At 49.7% G+C, this 25605-nt stretch overlaps 10 protein-coding genes across 10 annotated transcripts; 5 read left to right on the top strand and 5 right to left on the bottom strand.

The window, feature by feature from the left end:
* Positions 1–139: 139 nt before the first annotated feature.
* ALG9 (dolichyl-P-Man:Man(6)GlcNAc(2)-PP-dolichol alpha-1,2-mannosyltransferase) lies at positions 140–2083 on the top strand (the record flags this gene model as incomplete). The annotated part of the gene is made up of 4 exons (XM_043277160.1): positions 140–192; positions 249–921; positions 976–1767; positions 1826–2083. 4 exons carry the CDS (start codon positions 140–142, stop codon positions 2081–2083), a joined length of 1776 nt encoding a protein of 591 aa, XP_043135067.1.
* Positions 2084–4615: 2532 nt separating this feature from the next.
* On the top strand, positions 4616–4921 carry ACHE_30531A (uncharacterized protein; the record flags this gene model as incomplete). The annotated part of the gene is made up of 1 exon (XM_043277159.1): positions 4616–4921. One exon carries the CDS (start codon positions 4616–4618, stop codon positions 4919–4921), a length of 306 nt encoding a protein of 101 aa, XP_043135066.1.
* Positions 4922–5727: 806 nt separating this feature from the next.
* ACHE_30530A (heme-dependent oxidative N-demethylase family protein) lies at positions 5728–7201 on the top strand (the record flags this gene model as incomplete). Its single annotated transcript, XM_043277158.1, has 5 exons — positions 5728–5932; positions 5995–6097; positions 6147–6199; positions 6247–6370; positions 6436–7201. 5 exons carry the CDS (start codon positions 5728–5730, stop codon positions 7199–7201), a joined length of 1251 nt encoding a protein of 416 aa, XP_043135065.1.
* Positions 7202–11048: 3847 nt separating this feature from the next.
* On the bottom strand, positions 11049–13067 carry ACHE_30529S (exonuclease V; the record flags this gene model as incomplete). Its single annotated transcript, XM_043277157.1, has 2 exons — positions 11049–12559; positions 12632–13067. 2 exons carry the CDS (start codon positions 13065–13067, stop codon positions 11049–11051), a joined length of 1947 nt encoding a protein of 648 aa, XP_043135064.1.
* Positions 13068–13270: 203 nt separating this feature from the next.
* On the bottom strand, positions 13271–14227 carry ACHE_30528S (Mpv17/PMP22 family protein; the record flags this gene model as incomplete). The annotated part of the gene is made up of 2 exons (XM_043277156.1): positions 13271–13664; positions 13719–14227. 2 exons carry the CDS (start codon positions 14225–14227, stop codon positions 13271–13273), a joined length of 903 nt encoding a protein of 300 aa, XP_043135063.1.
* Positions 14228–14807: 580 nt separating this feature from the next.
* ACHE_30527S (MFS transporter) lies at positions 14808–16752 on the bottom strand (the record flags this gene model as incomplete). The annotated part of the gene is made up of 3 exons (XM_043277155.1): positions 14808–16015; positions 16071–16325; positions 16377–16752. The coding sequence occupies 3 exons, from the start codon at positions 16750–16752 to the stop codon at positions 14808–14810; spliced, it is 1839 nt and encodes a 612-aa protein (XP_043135062.1).
* A 1159-nt stretch (positions 16753–17911) lies between these two features.
* On the bottom strand, positions 17912–18507 carry AIM9 (phosphotransferase enzyme; the record flags this gene model as incomplete). The annotated part of the gene is made up of 2 exons (XM_043277154.1): positions 17912–18285; positions 18330–18507. 2 exons carry the CDS (start codon positions 18505–18507, stop codon positions 17912–17914), a joined length of 552 nt encoding a protein of 183 aa, XP_043135061.1.
* A 1028-nt stretch (positions 18508–19535) lies between these two features.
* Positions 19536–20043, top strand: ACHE_30525A (uncharacterized protein; the record flags this gene model as incomplete). Its single annotated transcript, XM_043277152.1, has 2 exons — positions 19536–19771; positions 19828–20043. Coding segments are annotated over 2 exons (452 nt in total), but the record flags the coding sequence as incomplete, so codon positions are not given.
* Positions 20044–23389: 3346 nt separating this feature from the next.
* hhtA (histone H3) lies at positions 23390–23909 on the bottom strand (the record flags this gene model as incomplete). Its single annotated transcript, XM_043277151.1, has 3 exons — positions 23390–23667; positions 23721–23828; positions 23885–23909. The coding sequence occupies 3 exons, from the start codon at positions 23907–23909 to the stop codon at positions 23390–23392; spliced, it is 411 nt and encodes a 136-aa protein (XP_043135059.1).
* A 721-nt stretch (positions 23910–24630) lies between these two features.
* HHF1_1 (histone H4) lies at positions 24631–25005 on the top strand (the record flags this gene model as incomplete). Its single annotated transcript, XM_043277150.1, has 2 exons — positions 24631–24640; positions 24704–25005. The coding sequence occupies 2 exons, from the start codon at positions 24631–24633 to the stop codon at positions 25003–25005; spliced, it is 312 nt and encodes a 103-aa protein (XP_043135058.1).
* Between the last annotated feature and the right edge of the window lie 600 nt (positions 25006–25605).

Genomic DNA, 25605 nt, shown 5'->3' with positions numbered 1-25605 from the left:
GTAAGAGAGAAAAAAAAAAAGATAAGATATGGAACTGCGGCAATTGCCGAACCGGCCACCGGACAAAACTCCTCCGCAATATAAGGACTTCCGATGGGCTTCCTTCACTAGTCTGTTAATATCGAATAAATCAATCGAAATGTCGTCTGCAGGACCACCTGCGCAGGCTGCGCCGCGCACGAAAAAGCAACGGTATGGCCGTGGTTGTTCCCATCACATACGTGCTCTGGCCAGCTAACATAGAGCAGCGCTGGACCAGCGCCGTTCTACTTGCCATTGAATATAACGCTCTACGTGTGTCTCATTTCGAATTCAATTGCCGCTTTCCTTGCTCCGATTCAAGACTGCGACGAGGTCTTCAACTTCTGGGAACCTACGCATTACGTCAACTACGGATACGGGCTTCAAACATGGGAATATTCGCCGGTTTATTCGATCCGAAGCTGGCTGTACATCTCTCTCCATGCGCTCGTGGGAAAGGCCGGTTCGTTGGTTTTCCGTGACAAGGTCTCCGCATTCTACGTCGTTCGCTTTGCTTTGGCCGTCGTTTGCGCCTCTTGTGAGACAAGGATGTACTCAGCAATTTGCCGGACCCTGAGCCCGAGAATCGGGCTTCTGTTCCTCATGATTGTCGCGTTCAGTCCGGGCATGTTTCATGCCTCTACTGCGTTTCTGCCGTCGAGCTTTACCATGTACATGTCTATGTTGGGATTGACTGCTTTCTTGGACTGGAGGGGAGGACAGAAGACAGCGCAGGGCATTATGTGGTTCGGACTGGGTGCGATTGTCGGCTGGCCGTTCGCTGGAGCCCTGCTTCTTCCGCTTCTGGTTGAGGAGTTTGTCATTGGATTCCTTGCGGGCTCTCTCAAAAAAGTGGTTTTCAGCGTAGTTGATGGCGCTTTGCGGTGTCTGGTCATTTTGGTATGCTCTTTTTCTTGGGAGTAATCATCTTACATTCGTACTGACTACTTTCAGGCTGCCGAAGTCGCTGTCGACTATGTGTTTTTCCAAAATTTCACCATCGTTCCGTGGAATATTGTCGCTTACAACATCTTTGGCGGCGAAGGAAGAGGCCCTGAGATCTTTGGCACAGAGCCATGGACGTTCTATATCCGGAACTTATTGCTTAACTTCAATATTTGGTTCATTCTTGCTATGTTGGCTGCACCGCTGCTTGCCTTCCAGGCAATCTTCCGGTCTCAGGCCACCAATAAGCAGACGATTCTGCGAACCGTCACCCTTCTCACTCCGTTCTACATGTGGCTCAGTATTTTCATTGTCCAACCTCACAAGGAAGAGCGATTTATGTATCCCGCATACCCCTTCCTTGCTATCAATGCCGCTATTGGCTTCCACATGCTTCTCTCATTTATTGGGTCCAGCAACCCGAAAGAGCTAATGGGGCGAGTGCCGGCCCAGTTAAAGCTTGCTGTGGTCTTGTCGATGATTCTTCTGTCTATTAATGCAGGCTTACTACGAACCATCGGTATAATCACCGCCTATAACGCTCCTTTGAAGGTGTTAGAGCCATTGGAGAAGACAGAAGTCCAGGCTGGCGAGTCCGTCTGTTTTGGCAAAGAATGGTATCGGTTCCCGTCGTCATACTTCCTCCCCAATGACATGCGAGCGAAGTTCATCAAGAGTGAATTCAAGGGACTTCTTCCCGGGGAGTTCCCTGATGCTGCTGATTACCCCGCTCTTTTCAATGGCGCATCACAAATTCCCACTGGAATGAACGATCGCAACGAGGAAGATACTGGCAAATACGTGAGCACAGCCATCCATGTTATATATCCATTGAAAGTGAGCTAATCAACATGAACAGGTCGACATTTCTCAATGCTCTTATCTCGTTGATTCGTATTTCTCCGGACGTGAAGCAACCGAGCTGGAGCCGCATTACGTCGACGACGAGTCGCAGTGGAAGAAACTCTCCTGCAGGGAATTCCTTGATACCTCTCAGACCGGTCTTTTGGGCCGTCTGATTTGGATTCCTGATCTCCCTATTATCCCGGATCGCTTCCGCCGGCACTGGGGACAATACTGTCTTCTCAAGCGGCGTGGCGACAACGAGAATTTGTAAATATTTGGTTAATATCAAGCCTCACAGCATATCAATATCATCAAAAGTTCATGTACCTTTATGGACCCGCTTCGCAGAAATTGCTACCCAGGCAGCCAGCCGTATTTGACTAATTGGTCCTAGAAACTGAACCTAATGGGCCATCGCGGAATGCTGCTTCAGGTCACAAAATTACCCTAGCAGCACCATAACGGCGTTACGTCCCGCGCCACAGAATCAATCCGTCGGTAAAGCTGCTGAGTTGTACTGAGAGAAGATTGAAATATTCCGGGGATGGACATAGACCGGGGTTTGATCAGACTCGTCAATAAAATGTTGTCATACCTAAGGTGATACTCAATTCATAACCCTTTTCTTAATAAGACTCAAAACAAACCCAACCCTCCAATACCCGTCAGCAAAGCCATAACCGGTTGAGCTCCCAGAACAAAATCATTCTGGATCTTCTGCCTCATAACCGGATTCTGCCCGGTATCCTGCATATCCCTCGACTTCTGCACATACGCCGTCGCATCGGTGGCAATCCACGCTGGAAACCCATCATCACCCAATTTATCCTTCAACACATTCTGAAGTATCGTATACCCTTAGCAACACCAAGGCACATCCCAAAACTCCGCAGAAATCTATACACCGACGTAGCAACAGCAAAATCATTCTGACTACAAGTAGCCTGGGCAGAAAACAACCCCGGCCCTAAAAGGAACCCGTGTCCTACGCCCGCGATAATCAACAGAATCATCCAGACTGCAGTCTTGTATTTGAGTCGAGCAGAATAAGCTGTCCGGACGCGAGTGTTGTAAGTAGCCAGCCGGTCCAGAGACACCAGCGGTGTCTGCCTGTGTGGGTTATGAGGATTCCGGCGATGACGGAGATTGGGAGCATGCCGGCCGTCATTGGGAGATCGCTTAGGCCTGTTTTCAGAGGGTCGAAGAGTTTGGCGCCTTCGAGATAGATTGCGACGTAGTAGGCTTCGGCGAAGAGCTGGGAGTGGCTTGTCAGTATTTCCTTTTATGGTGCAAGTGGCTGTACATACAATAAACCTTGAAGCATCCCACAGAGGTACGCTGCTGTTGTTCGAAATCATCGAAGATCCAAATAAAACAGGGTTCTCGGTCCCCACTTCTCCGACACAATCGTCGAGATAATGCCCGCCAACCCTAAGAAAATGGGAACAAGAACTTAGATCGAATCCCCATCATACTGGACGCCTCCCCGAGTAGCCTCAATCAAGAAACCGGTCGTACTACGTAGGAACAATCCACAGCCGACAAAGTCAAGCCGACGCCACTTGGATAAAAATGAACCCTTCGTCGTTGTCCCAGAATGCTCTTCCTGTCGATTCAGCAACGGAACCGCCACCGAACAAAGTAGCACAAATAGGAAAATTAATATAGAAAATCCACCTCCAAGTCTTAGGATGCGCACACGCACCCCCAATCACCGGCGCTGTTACCATCCCAACAGCCCAAGTGACCTGCATCGCAGGCCGGTACCGCGCTCGCAGACGCAGAACAATATCCGTGAAGATGGCAAGCACCATGGATAAAATGCCTCCTGCGCCAATCCCCTGTACGGAGCGGCCGGTTAGAAGTTGCGGGAAAGCCTGCGCAGAGCATGCTATGACTGTTCAGACGGAGAACACCAAGATCATGACGATGAGTAGGTCCGGGCGTCCGAAAATCTAGGAGATGGCTGCCACGACCGGTTGGCAGGCGGCATTAGCGAGGAGGAACGATGCGCCTTCCCAGAATGCATCGATGGCGGTTCCATTGAGGTTTTGGGCTAGTATCTGATATGAAGATGCTTGTCAGTGGGTATATCTATAAATGAAGGTGTCATATCATACTGGTAATGTCGGAATCAGAATGGTAGCATCAGAAGTTGCCATCAACGATAACAATGTCAGGCTTCCAATCAGGAATAACACTGACCTAAATGCACTCCAGTCATTGTGGTCCTGGACTGCTGTCATTGTGCAGCTCCGCACACCTGGTCCCTGCAAGGTTGATGTTGGTGTTGAACATGAATCTACGAAGCCATGTTATTGTCGCATGATACTCAGCCTATTACCTCGCTATACTTTTTCTCGTAATTTCACGAGCATGTCCAGCTGAACACTAGTTCAGACAGCCACATTCAATTCCTGAGAATCAGCCGTGTCAATCATATAAACAGTCCCACTCATTGTCTTGGCTGATGTGGGTGCCAACGGAGGTATACATAGTGTCTTCAAATCCGGGGGGACCTTGGAATAAATGTTGCTAGTTGCCCGTTGTCCCTAAAATTTCAGACACCAATTTATTAAACTTTTCATCTTTCCATCACAGTGATCACGATAATCCAATGTCACAGACATCGGAAACGCCCAATCGTTTGCACAGCAAACCGTTTTCCTCACAGGCCACAGGCAGCAGTGGTGTCATGTGAGGATGTCTTCTGTACAAGCTTACGGTACAGCTTCCCACAAGGAAGATATACGTCCTGTGCCGTGGTTCCAAGGAAAGGGCACTAGCGAAATGGAGGAAGAGCATGGGAAACTGTGTCAACTCCATTCTCGCGACTAAGATCGTGTTCGTCTTAGGCGATATTGTGATGCCCAATTTCGGTCTCAGCAAGCACTACCGACACAGCAACCTCCCAATCCTGATTATCCGGTCGACCATCATCGGGCTAGCGATCCGTCACCCATTCCCTCACTACGGCCCTCACGGCTCGAACCCGGCATCCACATTTGTTCGAATCTTCCTGTCCAGTGGCTCAGAGCCGATGGTTTTCCATGTACTTCAGGGTCAAACAAGCGGGACGGACAATCTCGACGAAGCCCCCGTCGATTGAGTCGCTAATGTCGCCCTGCTGCACATCGCGGCGGGATCGGTTGGAATCGTACACGCAGGAGCGCAGCTATATGCCCCCTGTACACTAGGCACTCTTCTAGGAGCCGTCAAAGATAATTCCGGAATAACTTGCTCGGTGGCGGCAGCTGCCGGAAATTATTTTTTCGTCGGACTATTCCATCGAGCAGTGCTTTCTGGCGGAACTGTTTCGGATCTGTGCGAGGAATTTGGATTTCGATTGTCAGCACTCGTTGAAATTCAAGGACTTGAAGGGACCGTTTGGTTTGAGAATGGATGGGCATGATATGATCAAGTTTACTGAAAGCCCGGTGGCATGATTGCTAGCGAGGTTTTGGCTGCTTCGCCCTCAGCTAAACTATAATAATATTGGAAGATTTCTGGATAGCACTTGGCGCTAGGCTCACTTAGTCGAGCTTATTATTCCTGTATTTATGTAAATAATATCATGTACATCGAGATGCAATGTTGTATTGGAATGACAGTATATCCTTCCAGATTAGGAAACTTGATCCCTCCGTGAGACTAAGAGATAAGCATCTCCGCACGACAACGTCCAAAGCACACCTATACATGTCAGTCATTGGTTTGCAGGCGCATGACACTTGTAACGGAAGCACGTTCGCATCTGACTAACGTGATAGGAAAGACCTTATCGATATGATCATGTTACACGCCGTTGCATACAATAACAGCACAGAAGACTCTCTGTACTTATGCTCGATGAAATGTCCCTTTCTTGGGTTCTCTCCTATCCATAGTTTATAGTTACCGTTGGAATCTTTCACAATGGCATCACGAGTCCTCAATACCAGCCAGTATCATCTCAAAGACATCGCCTTGATAGGTCTGATAGTCGCCGTCTGTATCTGGACTGTAGACAACATCCTCAACAGATGGAAGACTAAACAGGAAGCCACTAGACCCTCGGCACCAGATCTTGAGAAGAAGCCGTTAGGGTCGAAGTTCAAAAAGTCGGATAGGAAGCCGGGAGGTAAGCTTTCTCCTTGGCCAAGGTTGCATAACTGCACAACTAACTCTCGTCAATCAATTAAGAATGGACACCGTCTGCCTTCAAAAGACCAACAGCAGCACCCTATCCGAATTGGGATGTCCATACGACCAAGCCTATACCGTATCGGCCGTTTCGATATGGACCGTAAGTACACTGCTATGAGGTTCTGGAATCGGGTGGCTCACTATGTCAGAAAATATTTTATCACCATGGGACTGAGAAGCATGAAGTGGGATGAATGGATAGGTGAGACAAGAATACGAGTATACAAGAACAGTTGCTCACAGAAAAAGAACTCGATAACCATTACTTCCGATACCACGCCGACAAGACCCGTCGCATCAAAGAACGGGGTACTAAGAGTTGCATGACTGCGACAGAGGCCATGGACGGAGCAATTGAGTTACTGGAGGAGCTGTAAGCCACCCCTGTCATAACCCCAGGGCTGGATACGAGGGCAAGTCTAACACACGCAACACCAGCTGTACCTACCTCCCCGAACGCTACCCCACCATGTTCCTCAAAACACCCACCGGAATAACCAACCTCGTAACCAACGAGTCCTTCAACATAGTCCAACGCCCCCTCCCCGAAGACCCCATGGCCACCTCTGCCCGCCTAATCCAAGATGACCTAGCCCTAATGATCGAGCGCCCAGACGGCGACTACTACCTCCTCGCCGGCGCAATCCTCCTCCCTGGCTTCTGGCGCTTACAGGATAAATTCGGCATGCGGCTTTCGGAGATACATACCTCGGGAGATGTTCCGCAGTACAGAGAGAAGTTGGAAAAGGGGATGATGAATTTCTTCCGCCGGTTGAAGCCTGAGGATCCTGTATTGAGGAATAATTATTTCATCCAGGTTGATGATAATCTCGCATGGTCGGATAGTATCGGGCCCGAGGACTCGGAAGAGGTATCGTGGAATACGGCGCAGAAGGACAAGGCCATTGAGCAGCACTTTTTCCGCTCCGAGCGGCAGTCTCTTCGTCGACTTCCGAGATCTGGGGCTGTGGTATTTACGATTAGGACATACTTCGAACCTATTACGGAGATTGTTAAGGAGCCGTATGTGCCTGGGCGGTTGGCATCTGCGATTCGCAGCTGGGGAGAGGATGTGTCGCGGTATAAGGGGAAGGAGAAGTATGAGGGCGTTTTATTGAGGTACTTGGATCGAAAGCATGAGGAGCAGGTTGCTGCGGGTTTGGAATTGGACAAGGAAGATGATTTTAGGAGTTATCCTTTCTAGTCGGTTACTTGCATGCATGCAATCTACAAACTTGCCTACATCATCATCGCATTCTCCTCTGGACTGCTCACAATAATTTGATTATCTATCCGACCATTAACTCAACAAAAACCACAAATTTCCCTACCACCAACTCAACTCGCCCCCCACCCCAACATTCTAAACAACATTCGCAATTGCAGAAGAACCCTTATACCCTTAAGGAGTCGGCGTAAGCAAAACCGCCGCGCAAGATGCCTGACAATATCCATATGCCGTGTTACACGCCAAAATACTAGCAGGTGCTGATGCAGCCAAAGTAGCGCCCCAGGTAAAGCCTGCAGCGGCGTAACACGCCATGACGACGCCCGAGCAGCCGGCCTGGCAGATTCCGTAGGCTGCGGGTCCGGCTAGGGTGGTACTTGTGAGGGCGAGAGTGATTGGGAGGTAAGATATCTTCATTTTTGGCGGGAGAGTTGCTCTATGGGAGGTTTGGGTTACGTTAGCTTAGTGCTGGTTTCGTTGGATATGTAGGAAGACAATGTTAAGTACTCATGCGGTAATTTAAGGTTGTAATTGTGTTCTGGAACAGTGGATGGGCAAGTAGTCGATGTTATTCTGATGGATGATGGATGATGATGGAGATTGCAAAATACTGGTTAATATATGGTTATCTGAGCTCTGGAACTTTCCTGTTCAGATCCACTCTAAAGCAATAGAAAAAAGGAGACGAGACTGCCACAAAGAGTCCTTTGGACCAACACACTGACAATCTCTGTCACGGGCTCGGAATAGTAGATAATAACGGACTGAGTTCCTGTCTAAACTATTGTAGCCAACGACGAGAATATCGAATCTGGGGAAGAAAAGAGAAGAGGAAATCTATCTACAGGAAAAGGGGCTTTTATCTATATGTTGTGTGGCCGCCCTAAGTACTTTCTTTGTTTGCTTGCATGGCGGCGTTTGTAGATATCAGCCACTGTGGCATCAAGCTGGCGTTGAGGTCAAGCCGTCACAATCTCTAGGTTTGTTGCATGAGATAGTGGTTTCATTGTTTTAAAGGTATGGCAGAGCTTCACTATGCATTTTGTGAATTCGCCTGCACGAATCATATTTGGTGCAACCTTAACGTTTCATTAAATTCTCTTCTCTCGACTGTTCACAGCAACTTGACCATCTCCAACAATTGACTCAACGTAAACGTCGCGAACTGGATCAGTCAAATCACCCCCGACATCCTAAGCAATATCTGCAATTGTAGAAGATCCCGAATACCATAAGGCGTCGTCCTCGAAAGGGGGCATTGAAGCTATTTTGCCCTATTTGTGGTGCTGTAGATGGCGACTTGGTTATTGAAACAATCGTTGGCGTCTGACGACGAATACCAGTCAGGTCACGTGGGATAAAGTGTCTTTCATTAATTCATGAGAAAAATATCCGACTTTTCGTACCCAATATCCAGCCCTTTCATACCATGTAATGCATAAACCAAAAAATGCCATAATAACGCCAACCCAAATGCCAAAAGTGCCATATCTCTATTTCATCCCCAATAACAAGAGGGAGCAACAGGCCAGTTTGCCACAGATACAGGCATACCCCAAGGCTCACCTCTCTCTCCAATTCTCTACCTGTTCTACAATGCAGACCTAATCGACCAAATACATGAGGCTTACCCTGGAAAAGCTATGGTGACTGGCTACATTGATGATATATGCATACTTGTCTGGAGCCGGGCTGCTGCAGCTAACTGCCGACGTCTTGAACAAATACATAAAATAGCGGAACAATGGGAAGCCCAACATGCCTCCAAGTTTGCACCAGCAAAATATGGGCTGATACATTTGTGGCGGAAGGTCCGAGGTGTTCCTAGACCATCGAGCTCAACCAATGCTTCAGTCAAAGTGCAAGGGGTAGAGGTTAAGCCAGTGCCTACCCTTCGCTACCTTGGTGTCCAGTTAGACCAGCATCTCACTGGCATGAAGCAAATTGAACACGCCCAAGTTAAAGCAACTGAAATGATAGCAGCGCTCCGCTCCATAGCAGGCTCAACCTGGGGAATCACCCTATCCCATCTCCGCCAAATGTACACAGCAGTGTTGTGGCCACAGATCACATTTGCCAGTTCCACATGGTTTATACAGGCTGGATGGGGCTTCAAGGCGGCAGAAAATGCTGCTAGGAAAGCCTTGGAATCTATCCAGCACAAGGCCCTCTATAGGATTGCTGGTGCATTCAGAACGACCTCTCGAGCTGCTTTGGAGATATGTCTCAACATTCCTCCTCCAATGATTGCACTGGAGCATGCAGCTAAAGAATCATATCTCCGGATAGCCACCTCTCCCCTTATGGCCACCCTCATTGAGATACGCCGCTCTGGCCAACGACCAGCACCAAGGAATGCATGGGAACGACGGCGACACATGCAATGGGCCACCACCCCAGACCATGACCCTCTGACATCACCGCTAGAACGGTGGGGACGGCGAATTGCAATCCCTCAGAACAGACTGGAGGTTATACACCCACATGTGACCCCCCCATGGTGGTCAGGTCTGGAATCCCACATAGCAGAAACTCGGGAAGATGCCTTAGCAGCTCACCAAGCCGCTGTACGTAGCGGCGCTGACATCATTGCATACACAGATGGCAGCTTGACAGAACAGGGAGTTGGAGCAGCAGTGGCTTCACCTCTAGGGCGCCAGGCAGTTCACATTGGCTCCCCAGCTACTCATACTGTATATGCAGCGGAATTGCGAGGCATAGAGATGGCTCTCACCCAAATAGGCAACATGGTTGGACCGACATCACAACGTTCCCATCAGGCCTATACTGCAATCATCTTTACAGACAATCAGGCGGCAATTCAAGCGTGTTCAGCTCCAGGAAGGTCTTCTGGTCAATATATCCTGAGCGAGATTACATGCACTGCATCTCAACTACAGGAACGTGGCTGGGATATACAGCTGTATTGGCTCCCAGGTCATGAAGGCATCTACGGCAATGAGTGTGCTGACACTCTTGCAAAAGAAGCTGCCAATTCCCCAGCACCCAACAGTGTAGAGGAGCTCACTCTCATGGCTAGCACTCGAAGAGCCCTTCGCATAGAAGCAGCAAGCGCATGGAAGTCTGAATGGGCTGCCTCCACCCATGGGAACTCCCTCCGTCGTTTATGGAAAGAACCCTCAAAAGCACCAATGCAACTATACCAAGGCCTACGGAGAGCCGCCACATCAGTCCTCATTCAAATGCAAACTGGGAAGATTGCGCTTGCTAGTTATCTTGGCACCTTTAACGCTATGGAATCAACTGAATGCTCTTGTGGACGTGGTCGTCAAGATATACGCCATGTTCTCCTCCACTGTACAAACCAGGCAGGCCCCCGGATGCGCCATCTTACACAGGGGTCAAGGCGGGAGTTGGATTACCGGGCCTACCTAACACGGCCAGACCTGGTACCGAAGGCAGTGCGCTTCATGCTTGAGACAGGTCTCCTAGGCCAGTTTCAAACTCTACCAACCACATACCGAGTCACAACAACAGACTTGGGGCAACCGGCAGCATAGCGCAGCCGAGGTTACACGCTTGCAGAAGTAGGGAAGGAAATGAGACAGTATCCAACAAGCCCATGGATCTTCGTGGCCATGGGAACAGCGGCACGAAAACCAGCAGCACGGGATATGCAACAAGCGGAATGAGATATCAGGATATGTGTATAAAGGCGACGATGTACATAGCGACTACCATTACGGCGGCTTACCCGGCTGCCCCGCAGGACCTGCCGCCACTCGGCCTATAGGGCTGACAGATGCGTGTATGAATAATAATAATAATAATAATAATAATCCCCAATAACAAGGATCAAAAATCAAGCAGCAGCCCTCTTCCTCCCCCGATTCCGATTCGCCAACATCCAAGCTTTCTCCTGCCTCCACGAGCACTCATCCCGGAACTCGCAAATCCGACACTTCCACGCCTCCATCACCTCCACGCCCCGCGGATCCCGCCGCCCCTTCCACCAACTCATCTGGTCCGATAGATACGAGTTCATACTAACAGGATCATACAGGAACGATCGACTGCCCAGGGAGCGAGGCTCGGAGGCGGAGAGGTAGCGTGCTGTTAGGAGCGGGGAGATGACTGTTGAATAGGAATCGAGGATAGAGGGTTGGACTTCTGAGGGGATGGAGGGGGCCATGCGGATTTCGGATCCTTGGGATGGCAGGAAGGTGAGGCGGAGATGGTCTTTCATTAGGCGCCAGAGGTTGGTAAGGTTGTTATTCTCGAAGAGGACGGTTGTTGAGTCTTGGCTGCCAGATGGGGGGATTGTGGATGAGGAGGCGGGTGATGAGAATGGCTTTTTCAAGGCGTCTTCAGGCGTAGGGATGAAGTCGGGGTCGAATTCTTGTGGAGACATAGCGTCGAAGAACTGGTTGTTTATGTCACTCACTTCAGTGACGAAGGCGTCCGTGAACGAACGGTTGGGATCAAGGTTGTAGCGCGCCGCGAGTGACTCGATAGTCACATCATCGCTGGTCACCAGCCGGTTGAGCATATGGTAATACATCTGTAGCTGAAGCGACGTTGGTCGAAAAGACGTGCTCTTGACGGTAGGAATCGACCCACTGCCCTTGGTCTTGATATCCGTCAAATACACCCGGGGTATCTCAAACGCCTCTGGGGGCGGCGGTGGTAGTGGTGATGCAGACCAATCCACCTCCTTATTCTGGTTCCAGGACAATTCATCCAACCGCTGCCCACGCTGCGAAGACGACAGCAGATAATCCGTCAGTGTCATCTGATACTGCGGCAGCGCAGCCCGCGTAGCCTCAACATCCGCATAATACGACGCAGCAGATGCCTCAAGCTCCGAATCCGGACACTCATACGAAAGTTGATCAATCACCCCGTTCACCAGCTCACCGTCCACCAACCCCCAGACCTCCAATTCCCTTGTCATCCCGAACTCGCGTAATGTCCGCAGGCCCTGGATTATATTCCAAATCCGTAACGCCAGCGCATCTTCCTTCGTCTTAACCTCTACCGCCACGGTCGTATGCACCTCATCCTCCAACGTTTTATGAATCGTAGTCCCCTGCTTCATAGCCGCTGTCCTCCTCTTCCTTCCATACTTGGTCAACGTATACCAATACTGCAACTCGCACCACGCAGGCGATATCAAATCCGACACGGAAAACGCTTTATTCGGAGACCGTCGAAACCGCTCAATCGGTGACCGCGTGGTATCCGCCGCCGGATTATCCCCATCAGTCCCAGTCCCTGCGGCAGCATAATTCATAGCAGCAACCCATTCTTGCTCCCTCTGAATATCACGCTCTCGATTCCGTGTGCGCCCTTCTGTCGAATTCGGATGTTCGACTAAACGCTTTCCAGTCAGATTGTCAATACAAAAAGATCACGTAGGCGAATCGGAGGTATGCAATTACTAACCAAGCTCCGCACCGCCGTTGTTCGAGTTCTGCGTTGGTGATATCCCGGGCCCTGCGCTAGTACCTGCCCAAGGAGCCTTTGTCCAAGGAGTCGTTGTCTTGTATAATTGCCATGTAGTGCCTGGTGTTTCGCGGCCCAGGACCCTAGGAATGCGCGGGCTCGATTGCGGTGCATAGTAATCTTCGATGTCCTGTGTGCCAACGGTATCCTGCGTAGCGGTAGGAATATTAACAGCTACTTCCGTCGCTGTATTTCGTGGTAATTGTGACGGTTGTTGTGGGAGAGGTGGTGGTGTAGAGGGCGTAACCGACGCGCTCTCCGTGGCAATTTTGGCGAGTAATTCGTCCACGAGCGCCTCTTGTTCCGGGGTAAAGTCGGAGCCGTAGTCGCTGTGATCCGGCGTCGATTGGTGAGGAGTGTTTTCTGGGTAGGACATGCCTATGACTATGAGGGAAGGAAGGCATGTCAGGTTGTTTGTTCAAGGTCCTTTGGTTGATGACGGGAATTTGGAGCTGCCCGAATGGGTAAACGTCATCCGCGCCGCCTAGTATGCAGAACAGTGGCATAGATGAAATACACTCTATTGATCTATCTAGACTATATACAAGTTCTATAATCTATATGCCAAAATAATAATAATCACGTCGCCACCGTAACCGAAGCCGAAGCCGAAGCAGCAGCCATCTCAGCAACCTCGACCTCCCTCGCAGCCTTCTGATTCAACCAAGATAAATACGTCTGCCACCCCACCGCTATAATCCCCGAGAACACATTCCGGAACTGCGGCGGCACATACATAAAGCTAAACGCCGTGACAGCGGGCCACAGCTTCACGCTGTTCGTGACACTCACGGGGAGCGCCTTCTTCAATCGCTCCCATGTATCTTCGAGCGAGGCGCCGCTGAGCAGCGAGTGGACGGAGAAGAAGTAGGTGTTAAAGACTGGGGTGAAGACGGCTTGTTGGACACAGACTTTAGTGAGGATGGAGAGGAATTTTGAGGGGAAGTTGAAGTTGTTGTGGAGGAACATGAACCTGTCGCCTCGTTAGCATCTTTTAGGTGTAGCCGGGGGAGTCGTGATGGGATACCAGTTGTAAGAAGGAATACTCGACCCAACCCCAACCGTCAAATGCCTCATCGTCCTCCACGGATCATACCCTCCTCCCTCCGCATTCTCACTCTCCCTACCCTTGACCGGCTCCGACGGAAACAACACCTGCGCACTCAGATCCCCACACAAATAAACCACCACCGAGCTACACAACTGCGTCGCATACGGCCTCCGCTCCTGCACCCGCGCATACGACCGCCCAAGTCTTCCCAGCGGTCCCGCATATATAACCTCTCGCAGAGAGCGCGCGCGCAACGGCGCCGGCGACGCGCCGGCGGAGGAAGCGACTGTGCCGGATGGTTGGGGGTGTGGTGGGGAGGAGGAGAAGGAGGGATTCTGCGATTGTGGTTGTGTATGCGGTTGGGGATCATGGGGTTTTTTGTTCGGTTCGGGGGTGTATCTTCGCTGTTGGCGGATTGGGCGGCATAGTTGTCTTGGTTTAATTGGGAGGGAGGATGGTAGGGGTTTGTTTGAGAGAGGGCGCATCTTTGGCGGTTAATCTATAGGGGTATCGAAATCTCGGAGGTGCGGTGGCGGCCCGGCGTGGTTTTTGTTCAGGGTCGATTGGAACATTGGACGCTAAATAAGAGATAGTAAAACGCGTAATAAGCAGGCTCAGGCTTTGTAAGACTGAGATAGACGATTGACAAAGGTGAGAATATCCTGAACAAAGTCGCCATTGAACTCGGTTCTCGGAGTCTGTTGCCGAACACCGCAAACTCCCGATCGGGAATACGGGGGACAAAGAACGGAGATTGAACGAATTTATAGATAAGATTTCTATTCCAATATAAACGTCTCTATGCATTATTTTGCTCGTCACCTGATGCTCCATCCAGATCGCGTTATCAACAAAAAGAGATCATAAACAAAAACAGGGTGAATAGTAACAGCAAAAACGCCCAATCAACCAAAAACTTTTCTTTTTTTCCTCTCGTTCCATCATATATATCACGTCTGATGAGATGAGAAATAGACACTAGAGATTAGGTTGTATGCAGGATTATGTATGTGGGAGAACTCGAAAAGAGCGTCACTCTAGGGCAACACACGCGGAGTGAGTCGATCATTTGAACGATTCACGAGTGTTGACACGATCAATGTCATACGGGTTCCCGTCGTATGCCACCTTTCGAGACCCCGCCGTCCTCGAAGAAGCGTGGCTGCGGATCTGCTGCATAGACGGCATAGACGGCAACCGACCCAAGCGTCCAACGTTCGATTCCTCGCTGCTGCTGTCATCCGAGACATGAGACTCAGGCGCGGGTGCTTCGGTGCGGTCGAATGCTTCCTCTTCCTTCTCATCCTGGTCAAACTCGGGTTGTTGAGCCTGCTCCTGCAGCTTGCGCATGAAGGCGTCGGACTGCGCAGCGTACTTGCAGCTCTTGCGAATGTTCGGGCCGTACTTGTAGAACAGGAAGGGGAACGGGACACAGGCGACGGCCAGGAAGGCTGGGATGGAGGAGGCCCAGTGGATACCCAGGTCTTGGTACATGTAGGTGGTGAAAAGAGGGAAGGCGGCACCGAAGCACGAACGCAGGACGGAGTTGGCGGCAAGGACTGAAGCGGCGAAGATGGTGTAGGCGTCGATCAGGTAGTTCATGATACCTAGGAAGACAAGGACCATTCCGAAACCGAAGGGAACACCGGCGGCAATAGGGGCCATCCAGTGGATAGAGGGGTAGTTGGTCCATGCGAACCAGAACAGGCCGACTGGAATGGCGATAGATGCGATCAAGCAAGGTGCCAAACGTGCCTCGGGAGGCGCAAAACCACCGTTCTCATCCTGGACCCGGATGTATCGCTTGTTATCCCAGATCGAATAGGCGACGGCCATCAACATGCCCACCATGATTCCCAGGAACGGAAGACTTCCAACACCTTGGTTCCAGCCGCGGACTCCTTCAAACACAATAGGGTACGCGGCGAACAGCATGTACAAGGTACCGTATACGATAGCCATGTACAAGGACAGCAAGAACACGATAGGTTCACGGAAAAGCAGAATCCAAGGACGGGACAGGGCAACCTTGAATGATTCCTTCAGGTCGACTTTGCCCTGGTCGATTTCGAGCTTGCTGCGGTAGATCTTGCCGGAGCGCTTGGTCAGCTTCTCTGCGCGGCGACGCAGGAGCACGGGAGCGTAGGTCTCTGGGATGAGAAGCGAGCCGATGATCCAGACGACACCGGAGAAGGCACCCAAGAAGCCCATAACCCATCTCCAGCCAGCGTTCATTCCCAAGAAACCACCGATAATGGGGCCAAGGACGGGACCTGCGAGGAAGTTAGTTTATGATAACGTGAGTGGGCTGATTGCATATGAACTTACCCAAAAACGGCGCAGCAGCAAACAAACTCATAGCAATACCACGCTCCTTTGCCGGGAACATATCGGCAATAACACCACCGGCGTTAGTCAACGGCGACGATCCAAAGGATCCAGCGAAGAAACGAAGGATAATAAGAGTCCAGATGTTCTGCGAGCCAGCAGCACCAGAGTTAAACGCAGTTAGGGCGCAGTATGTGACGATGAAGAGAATCTGACGGCCGAACAGTTCACTAAGCGGCGCCCAGAGAAGAGGGCCTATGATCGTCAGCTATTATTCCCTCAATAGTAAAACCCAAGCCAACTTACCAATAGCAAACCCTAAAACGAAAAGCGAAACACCAAGCGTAGCCACCTCACTCCCGATATGGAACTGCTGCTCAATCTGCGCAATACCACCCGTATATGCCGACGACACCAGCGCAACAGCCAGCGTCGCAATGGCAACCAACATAGTAATTGTCCATTTCTTCCACTGGCTGAACAACATCGGATTGCGCGGGTCATTGGGCATCCAGGTCACCACGTAGGGGTCCTCGTCGGTGCCGGAGCCGGGGTATGGGTAGTCGATGATCTCCTGGGTGAGGACGCCCTGGTCGACGACCAGCCGCCACCAGGGGATCTTGGTGGGCATTGGCGACTCGATGTTATCTGTCATGTTTGGTTTCTTGTCGGCAGCTGCCATAAGAGGCAGATGAAATGAAGCGAAGACCGAGTGCCGTCGGTTGTCAACGTTCGATTGGCGAATGCGGGGAGCGTATGCTGATCGATAAAGTGAGAGAGATGAGATCAGATTAACAACCCACGACAGGGCATATAAGACGGCTGATATGCAAGTAATAAGCACTGAAAACTCGAAACAGAAACCAGAAGAAAAAGGACAGACTCATCTTATATATGCCTCGACCGCGTTTTTCTTTGAGTCTCGGCGGCACCTCGGCTGATTACCGTATTGGGCAAATGAGAAGCAGGATGAAAAGACGCTAAACCGTAATAGGGGGCCGAACAGCCGATAAGTTGGCATTAATGGGCTTATGGCGTTATGCACTGCATAAAAGATGCTTGACGGCTTCGGGGCTGGTGGGGCCGCTGTCGGAGCTAGAAGAATCTAGATAACGTTTGGTCCTGCAATTCTCTGTACTCTACAGTAGTCCGGAGTAGTCTTATGCAGTACTCCTACATTGGCTGGTAGCAATAATTAGGATATTTGTGATAATTGGTATGACGAATATGAGCATATATCACTATCACTCCGTTCTCTGTACGGACAAAGAATTGCTGACTGTGACAGGACTCTTATGCATGCATTCGCACTGGCATCATGTGGGGCTTATGCATCGGACCACCACGTTTTAGGTCTAGCGGGGCCGCTCTCGGCTTCCCGGCACGTCCACCGCCATTGGCCAATGCCAAGCATAGCCCGTTACGACTCTGTGCATTATTATGCATAGATCGGAGTTACCTTATCTCCATCGGTGATCGGAACTTGTTTCGCCGACTCTATTTTTATCATTATCAACTCGTCTCTTCTCGATCTCGGAACAACCACCCTCTCTCCAGAAAACGGATATCCTCCTCGTTATCTTCTGCAATTGTAATGAGAAAAGCCGTCAATTCAGCAACTTTCCGGACAGCCACATCATAATGCTCATTACTGACCCAGCCACCTTCATTCAGGCCAACCTGTTCCTGCCAGAGCGTCACGGCATTATTCAAGTCAAACCGCAGCTGCTCTCGCTCAAAGAAGCCATCCATTTCAACATCAGTGAACTGTGCAGGACAAGGCACCCCCTTTGTATCAGGCAAATGCGGCCAATACTCGATCATCCGTACTAATGCCCCCTTCAACGACATGAGGTTTCCACTCCATTGTCTACCAGCCCTATCCACCAGGTGCTGGAGGAGGCGAAGGAGGGATCACGTAGCGCCTGGGTATGGACCTTGTTCAAGCGGCCGTTGAAGATGCGGTAGTAGTAAAAGATGAGACGTCGTCCGTACAGTTCATCGGCTTCAAGTTGCTCCTCAGCAGACAGCGTTTCGTAGTCTGCCGGAATTTTTGGCTCTTTCAGTTCGAGAAATTGTTCGATATCAAGGTCCTCAAATGCTTGCGAATATTGTGCAACTAGTAGATGCGGCTCGATTGCTGTGTGCTGCCAGTCGATGATACAAGATATGGCGCTCGAGTCGGGTGAAATAAAGATGTTATTTGGGTTCAAGTCTGTTTGGTCAGCTCTGTCCTGTGAGCCTCATGGAAAAGCGTACCCTGATGACGAAGTGTGGGCCAGTTCAGAGGACTATTAGCATCCTTCGGAAGCAAATACGGCGCCAGAACAAGATATTTGTCCAAGAGACCAATGTAATCTTCTAGAGGCTTTTGCCCGCGGAAGAGGCCATTATGCCATAAGTCGAGTTCTTCTGGCTTCTCATTTGCCGTATCCATTCAATCTCATTCTGTGTAGTCGATCTCAAATACCCCGTTGGGTCGTTCCCTGTAGCTTGTCAAACACGGGTACGACCATAATGCTCAAGTGCTGAACTCACATGGCCCACGGCGTATATCAAAACCAGCTCTTTTCCCCCACCAAAAAATGTAACCCGCAGTGGACCAATGCAGAACGTCTCTGAATCTTCATTCCCCTCTTTCGCATCGGCTGTATACAGCGCAGCCTGAAGTTCAACCGAAACATTCCTTCTCAAAATAAATACTCCCACTAGACCCAAACGGCAGATCAAAAACCTTTCTCTCAATCTCCACAAAACTCGGCACAAGCGTAAACCGCTCCTACTTACACATATCCAACCATCTACTCTCCATCCCAACCCCCACCACCTTCTCCATAATGATATACTCCACACCAACAAAACTGCTCCCCGACGCAGAATACCAATTTACTTTCAGCACAGGGACCTCCTACCAAGCAGATATTACATAGTAGCAGCCTCGCTAGCAGTAGCATAATGCTTCGGCATTGAAATATGATACAGGATCTTGGCGATGGCTTCGAAGCCATCGCTCATGGTCACGGCGCGAAAGAGGATTTTGCACCTATCCTCTCTTCTCTCGTTCAGATTGACCGACCCAGCTGAGCCTTCGGCTTGATTCATGGCCGTTTTGAACGAGCAAATACTCCTGGTGGGTGGCAGGCCAATCTTACACTTATAGTCTGATCCTAGCTGACAGCTTCCAGGCGACCGTTGAAGCAGCATACTTTTATCCGCGCCTCCAATATAGCTCTGACCACTACTTAGTGCTCTCATGGACTTGATCCGACCAGAAATAAACTCGTATACTAGAACTTCTCAGCGGCGGATTCTGATTGGCCCGCTCGGATTATGATATCACTCTTTCTATTCTCAGTTTCTGCTCGGACGCTAGTCCTTTTTGAGAATTAGGGTAGTTTTAGTTCCGGCCAATCAGATGTATCATCACCACTTATTCTCAAGTTTTGCTTTTCACCCCAGGAGACGATGATGAGTATGGGGGCTAAAGAGACTTTTGGGAGTATTTGTAGAATTGGTCGTAATCTGCTGACTAGTGGGAAACGGAAACCTATAAGTGCGGTTGTTACCCGTCTCGTGCCACTCTCTCAAACATCAAGTCGGTCTTTTAAACCAGCAGCCACTCGTTATGTTTCATACTCTGGACAAGACTCCATTCCCTTCTTCTGTACAGGTCATTCTTATCATACACTCTCAAAATCCCAGTACGATCCACCTCCCAACTGTGTTAGAATCCCAAACTAACCCTCCCACCCGACAGAACAGCAATGGCCCACCTCACCCGCGAAGTAATCGTCTTCCTCATCATCCTCGGCTGCATCATCTTCGTCTTCATCGGCTACGGCGTGTACGCCCTGGCAACGGGCCTCGAGCACGAAAGTGACGGATACCGGAACCCGTCGAATGAGCAGGCGCAGTATATGCGGGAGGTGCGGGAGAGGAATCTGGGGGTTTTCGCGTTTGCGTCGAGAAGGGCAAGGGGGAAGGGTGGGGATGATGTTGTGTAGGTGTATGGATAGGGGTCTTTGGTATTTATGATGGGATATGTATAATGTTGGGTTTATTGACGTCGTGGGTATCTTTGGTGAAAACAGAAACTCGGAGAATTTGTTATCGTTGTCATGAATTTGTGGGCATAGCTGTCGTGACCATCTAGTGCTGCTGGCTTTTGTCGGGTTCAATGGAAGGAAATACTTTCTTTCCATCCCAGTAATCCGATTTGGTCGGTTTCTCGTAAGATGCAGAGAATGTCGACTCTGGGGTATGCCATCGGACGAAAGACTGTTCAACTGCACAACAACATTTTTGCGGATATGATGTCCCTCGTGAATAGGACACCGTTCGTTGCCAGAGAATAACTGGTCGTTTGAGAGATCATCTTCAATGGTAACCAGATTCCCCACGTAGGGAAGATTAGCCAGTCTCTCGAGTGGTATTTCCTTAACCCCGTTCTCAGCACTGACTTCTGATGGATGACCCATGAAAGCCATTGGATCCGTAGTCTCCTCCAAATCAGACGCCCGCACCATCAACCCCTCTATCCTCCCCTGCTCCATCCAAATCTACTCCTCCGCACTCGCCACCCGAGGCTCACACTCAAAGAATCCCTCCTGCGGAACGCGTCGAAGCAGCGATAATGCCTCCCGTCATAATACCGGATCACGACAGCTTATAGCTGTAAAGAAGAGCGGTTGACCTACACCAGACTCAAATGTGAATAATGTCTGGTTATCTGTAGTGCTGGTGGCGAGGGCCTGAGAGGCATGGTCAACGATAGCTTGAAAATGGGGCAGGTAGCTGTCAAAAGCGGTTTCGCGCTGTGTGAGACATGTAGATAGGATTATGTATATAGCTGCATGGAAGGTCCGTAGTGTTGATATCGCGCTCTAGTATATGGGATCGTTTGGCTGTTTACCAGCCCGGTGAACGAGCTATACCAATCTTCGAGCCGTGATAGAAGGCTTTGTTGACGAGCAAAAATCTCTGCAGATACATTGACCGCAGATCCAACCTCAAGAATATGAGCCCCAGCCTCCCATCGAAAAAGCAACGATTCCCTCGTAAGAGTGCAAGAGCAGCACGAGAAGCCTCAACAGTAAAGAACCTAGTATCCCCCGATGATCCACAAGAGCAAATACATCTTTGACAACAGGCACGCCCGCCGTCGACAAAGCCGCGCTCCCCATTCGGAAGAGCAATGGTATGATAGTATCTCCAAGAACGACGCTTTGGTAGCGGAAGAGGGGCGCAGCTTGTAAATAAGGGATACACCGTGTTCATATAACTGTAGCGCCTCGCTCATGTGTCCCTGCAATATCTCGATGCAGATATACAGCACGCAGGTGACGATTGCAATCTCCTGGTTGGCTCTGTTCTGCTCGATTAGTTTCCGGACGCTCATCATCGAGCGCGAGTACCAGCTCGGCGCTTCATTCTTTTCAACATCATTTGAAACAGGGTCAAGTGAAGGGGTCAGTGTCTCGTATAGAGCACTGACGGCAATGACCGCATCCCATACCGCCGGCTCCAAACTGGTCAATTGCAGTACGATGTCTTTCCAAAATCTGAGATCAAGCGCCCCTGCGATAGACAATGCACCACGATAGAAGTAGTGCTCAAATGTGCGTCTTTCCCTTTGAGCTGAGATATTCACTCTCGATGAAGATAATCCCGAGAGAAGAGACGATGCTGGTGGCGATGGCGTACGTGCCATATCCGGACGGCACTTGACATTCGCACTTTCGTCTAGTACTGGCACAGCGCTGGTAGCGCGGCCGTCTCTCGTCACATTTTACTTTTCGAAATCTGATTGACCAATGAGTTATCTTTCTATGTATAGTGATGGGAATACGTACTTGCAAGTAGCACAACCGTTGCAGGACTTTGCAGGCCGATTCTCGAGTCGGATGAAGTGGACTGGCGCATTCTTCGGACTTCAGTCAAAAGAGTCTGGCTTCCGTCTGGTAGACATGGTTCTTGGTTATTACTCGTTCTCGAAAAGGTTATTCGTGGCTAGTTTTAGTGAGCCGCGTGTAAATCCGTCGATTACACGTGACAACGACGCGACTGAGGACTTACCTCGCAGATAAATCTAGGGGTTGTTTTTACATAAATCACCCTCTACTATTGTATACAAATCTAGCGTGGTTGATTTTTGCTTGTTGAGATACAAGTTGGACGATAGAAGGAGTCTTGCGAAGTTCAGGATATATATCCGTCGTGGTCGTCCATGAGCAGTCAGTTCAACCACGACTACGATGCATTTCTCTATTTAATTCATTCTATGGCTCTACGAATAATATAACAACGTGGTATATGAGCGTTTACTATTATCTGCTCCTGCTTGTAGCCATCCTACGCGACCGGTGGGATACGGAATGTGTATGACTTCACATTTGCCACATCAGGAAAGCAGGCTTCTGCGAAGTTGAGTCATCTGGAGTCATCAAATAACGTATCCGGTAAGCGAGTCGGCCACGCAAGCGAGTCGGCCACATTTGTATTGCATATAAAATGGCACTTTTTGAGACCACAAAATCTCAGCCCATATTCCTATTTATGCTGCTGATAATACAAACGGCCTACTATATACACACCACAGAAGGTCTGTATTATTTTTCAGAATTTTTATTTCTTTTTCTATGGCCTGAAAAACAGTATATTTTTAAATACAACTGTATTTGAAGCCTGTTCTCTGTAATATAAGGAATCAAAAGTTCTGCGAGGTCCTAGGCTTAGTATCTGTATATGTACCATCATATAATTCTATTTTCTAGATTTTAGGTGCTCTTGACATGTTGTTGTTAAGATACTGGGGTCTTAAAAATTGCCATTTTATATGCAATACAGGTGTGGCCGACTCGCTTGCGTGGCCGACTCGCTTACCGGATACGTTATACACATTGTGTACTCGTAATAGAGCCGGGACACGCAACACGGAGCCCGACGCTTAATACACAACACGGTCGCGTTGCGGGGTAACAAAGGCGCGACCGTGTATAAAACAGACAATGCTACGAAAGAGAAGGTGCTTTCAAAGTGCATTTCATCATGAAGTGGTGCTTGTTACAGACACCACGGTGGATAGCTTTAATGTACAGGAGGACGAGCCATGACCATATCCACCAAGCCGCATCTCAACGACTCTTCAGTATTTATGGTAGTCAAAGCAAAACAAAACACAAACCCAGTGCCGGAACCCAGTGATATTTGAAGCAGAAACCCATCATGTATCGCCAGTCATGAAAAAGGAAATTAGAAAAAGCAAAACCCCATTATCGCCTTCCCAAATAGAAACGAGTAAAGAGAAGTATTAGGCGCATCTAAGAGCGCTCACCACGGAGACGGCGGGCGAGCTGGATGTCCTTGGACTGGATGGTGACACGCTTGGCGTGGATGGCGCACAGGTTGGTGTCTTCAAAGAGGGAGACGAGGTAGGCCTCAACGGACTCCTGAAGAGCACCAATGGCGGAGGACTGGAAACGGAGGTCCGACTTGAAGTCCTGAGCGATTTCACGGACGAGACGCTGGAAGGGGAGCTTGCGGATCAAGAGCTCGGTGGACTTCTGGTAGCGACGGATCTCACGGAGAGCGACGGTACCTTTCGTGAAGTTAGTATAAGCCGCAAAGATATAAATCAGTAAAGAGACTTACCAGGCTTGTAGCGGTGAGGCTTCTTGACACCACCGGTCGAAGGGGCGGCCTTGCGGGCAGCCTTGGAAGCGAGCTGCTTACGGGGGGCCTTGCCACCAGTGGACTTACCTGGAGGCAGTTAGTATCGAAGTAATAAAAAGATAAAGTGTTGATGAAAGACTTACGGGCTGTCTGCTTGGTTCTGGCCATTGTGGTTGATGGACTTCGATGAAAAAGTGATAAGTAGAGATGGATGGATGAGGGAGATGGAAGAAAGACGGAGACAGCGGGTGGGGGAAGGAAGTATTTGTAGTAAGCGAAAGGAGGGAAGGTTGATCTGGAACGGCCCTATTCCCGATTGGGCCAGCATTAGACGAGGGAAAAAAAGAACCAGGGAAAATGACTGTATTGCATCAGTGATACGCGAGTGTCTGATTGGTCAGGTTAGAATGGAACAGTCAGGTGTCCGCTAAGCGAGACCTCCATTCCACATCGGCCAATCACAGTTCAGGATCACTAGCATCAACCATACCAGCCTGTCAACGCTTGATCCCAACCACAAGGGAGAATCATACCCGCCATAACTCGTATCAGGTAATTAATTACCGTTCCTGAGATCATTCTGATCTGTTTGATCTTTTTTTTACCAGGGGTTACCAGTCGTTGGGTGTGTATTGCGTAAGATCAATACTGTTCCGGTAAATCGCTGTTCCGAAGAAGATCAATCCGTCCGTCGGATCCTGTTCTCTTATTGGTCGATCCGAATATTAGCGTGGTGATTCCAGTAGCGGCCCCGCGTCCTGCGACAGACGATACAAATATCTCCTGCTCCATACTCTCTCCTTCTTCCTTTCCTCCAAAGCTATCTACCTCTCCACATTTATCTTAACTACTTTACGCTTTTTCTTACTACTCAACCTAATCTCACATCATGTCTGGCCGTAAGTCTATCCTTCTATTCCTGAGGATCTTCAGCGATGACCGTATCTAATGAATTCCTACAGGCGGCAAAGGTGGAAAGGGTCTTGGAAAGGGTGGTGCCAAGCGTCACCGCAAGATCTTACGTGACAACATCCAGGGTATCACCAAGCCCGCTATCCGTCGTCTCGCACGCCGTGGTGGTGTCAAGCGTATCTCCGCCATGATCTACGAGGAGACCCGTGGTGTTCTTAAGACCTTCCTCGAGGGTGTCATCCGTGATGCCGTCACATACACTGAGCACGCCAAGAGAAAGACCGTCACCTCGCTCGACGTTGTCTACGCCCTCAAGCGCCAGGGCCGTACCCTCTACGGTTTCGGTGGTTAAACGACCTTCTCCTTATTCTCCTTTTTTACCGCTTTATGTCATCTTCCTCTTATATCCTCCTTTGCGCTACAACAACAATACGCCACCATCCTGCGCGATTCGACGCGTAGTGGATACGCGACGGTTTGCTTTTCTCGGGTTGGTTTCACGGTATGACTGGGACGTTGAGGTGTTTTGATCTGTTTTCGTGTCTTTTACAAATCATGGGTCTGGGTTTGGTTCTTTATCGTATTTTATTTCCTATTGCGCGTCCACTATTGGTCTGCTAGTGTTCGTGAGCTTTTCATTTTCTGTATCATAGCGGCCATTTCGCTTCGGCTGATGCCATATAAGGCTATCGTGCGAGCGTCACGATCCATCTGAATAAACAGTCAGAAACGATTTTTCTTCATTGTAATGGCCGTAGTGCGATTTACTTCACGCGTCCGTTATGTTTTGGTCTGCACGGGGGCCGTATTTACGCGTGCTTACGGGCTTGGTGTCCCCGAGTGTATGCTGAACTATCCCTTGTAGTCAACAGTCGCGTCCGTTCTCGCCGTTCTCGTAGGTACTGGTTTTGCGTACTATCTCATCTCGGTAGTCGTACATAGTTGGTCCAAT

The sequence above is a fragment of the Aspergillus chevalieri genome, chromosome 3 (assembly GCF_016861735.1).
Source record: "Aspergillus chevalieri M1 DNA, chromosome 3, nearly complete sequence".
Taxonomy (NCBI): Eukaryota; Fungi; Ascomycota; class Eurotiomycetes; order Eurotiales; family Aspergillaceae; genus Aspergillus; species Aspergillus chevalieri.
Note: the sequence above shows the minus strand (reverse complement) of the source record. Positions and strands in the feature narration are given on the sequence as shown.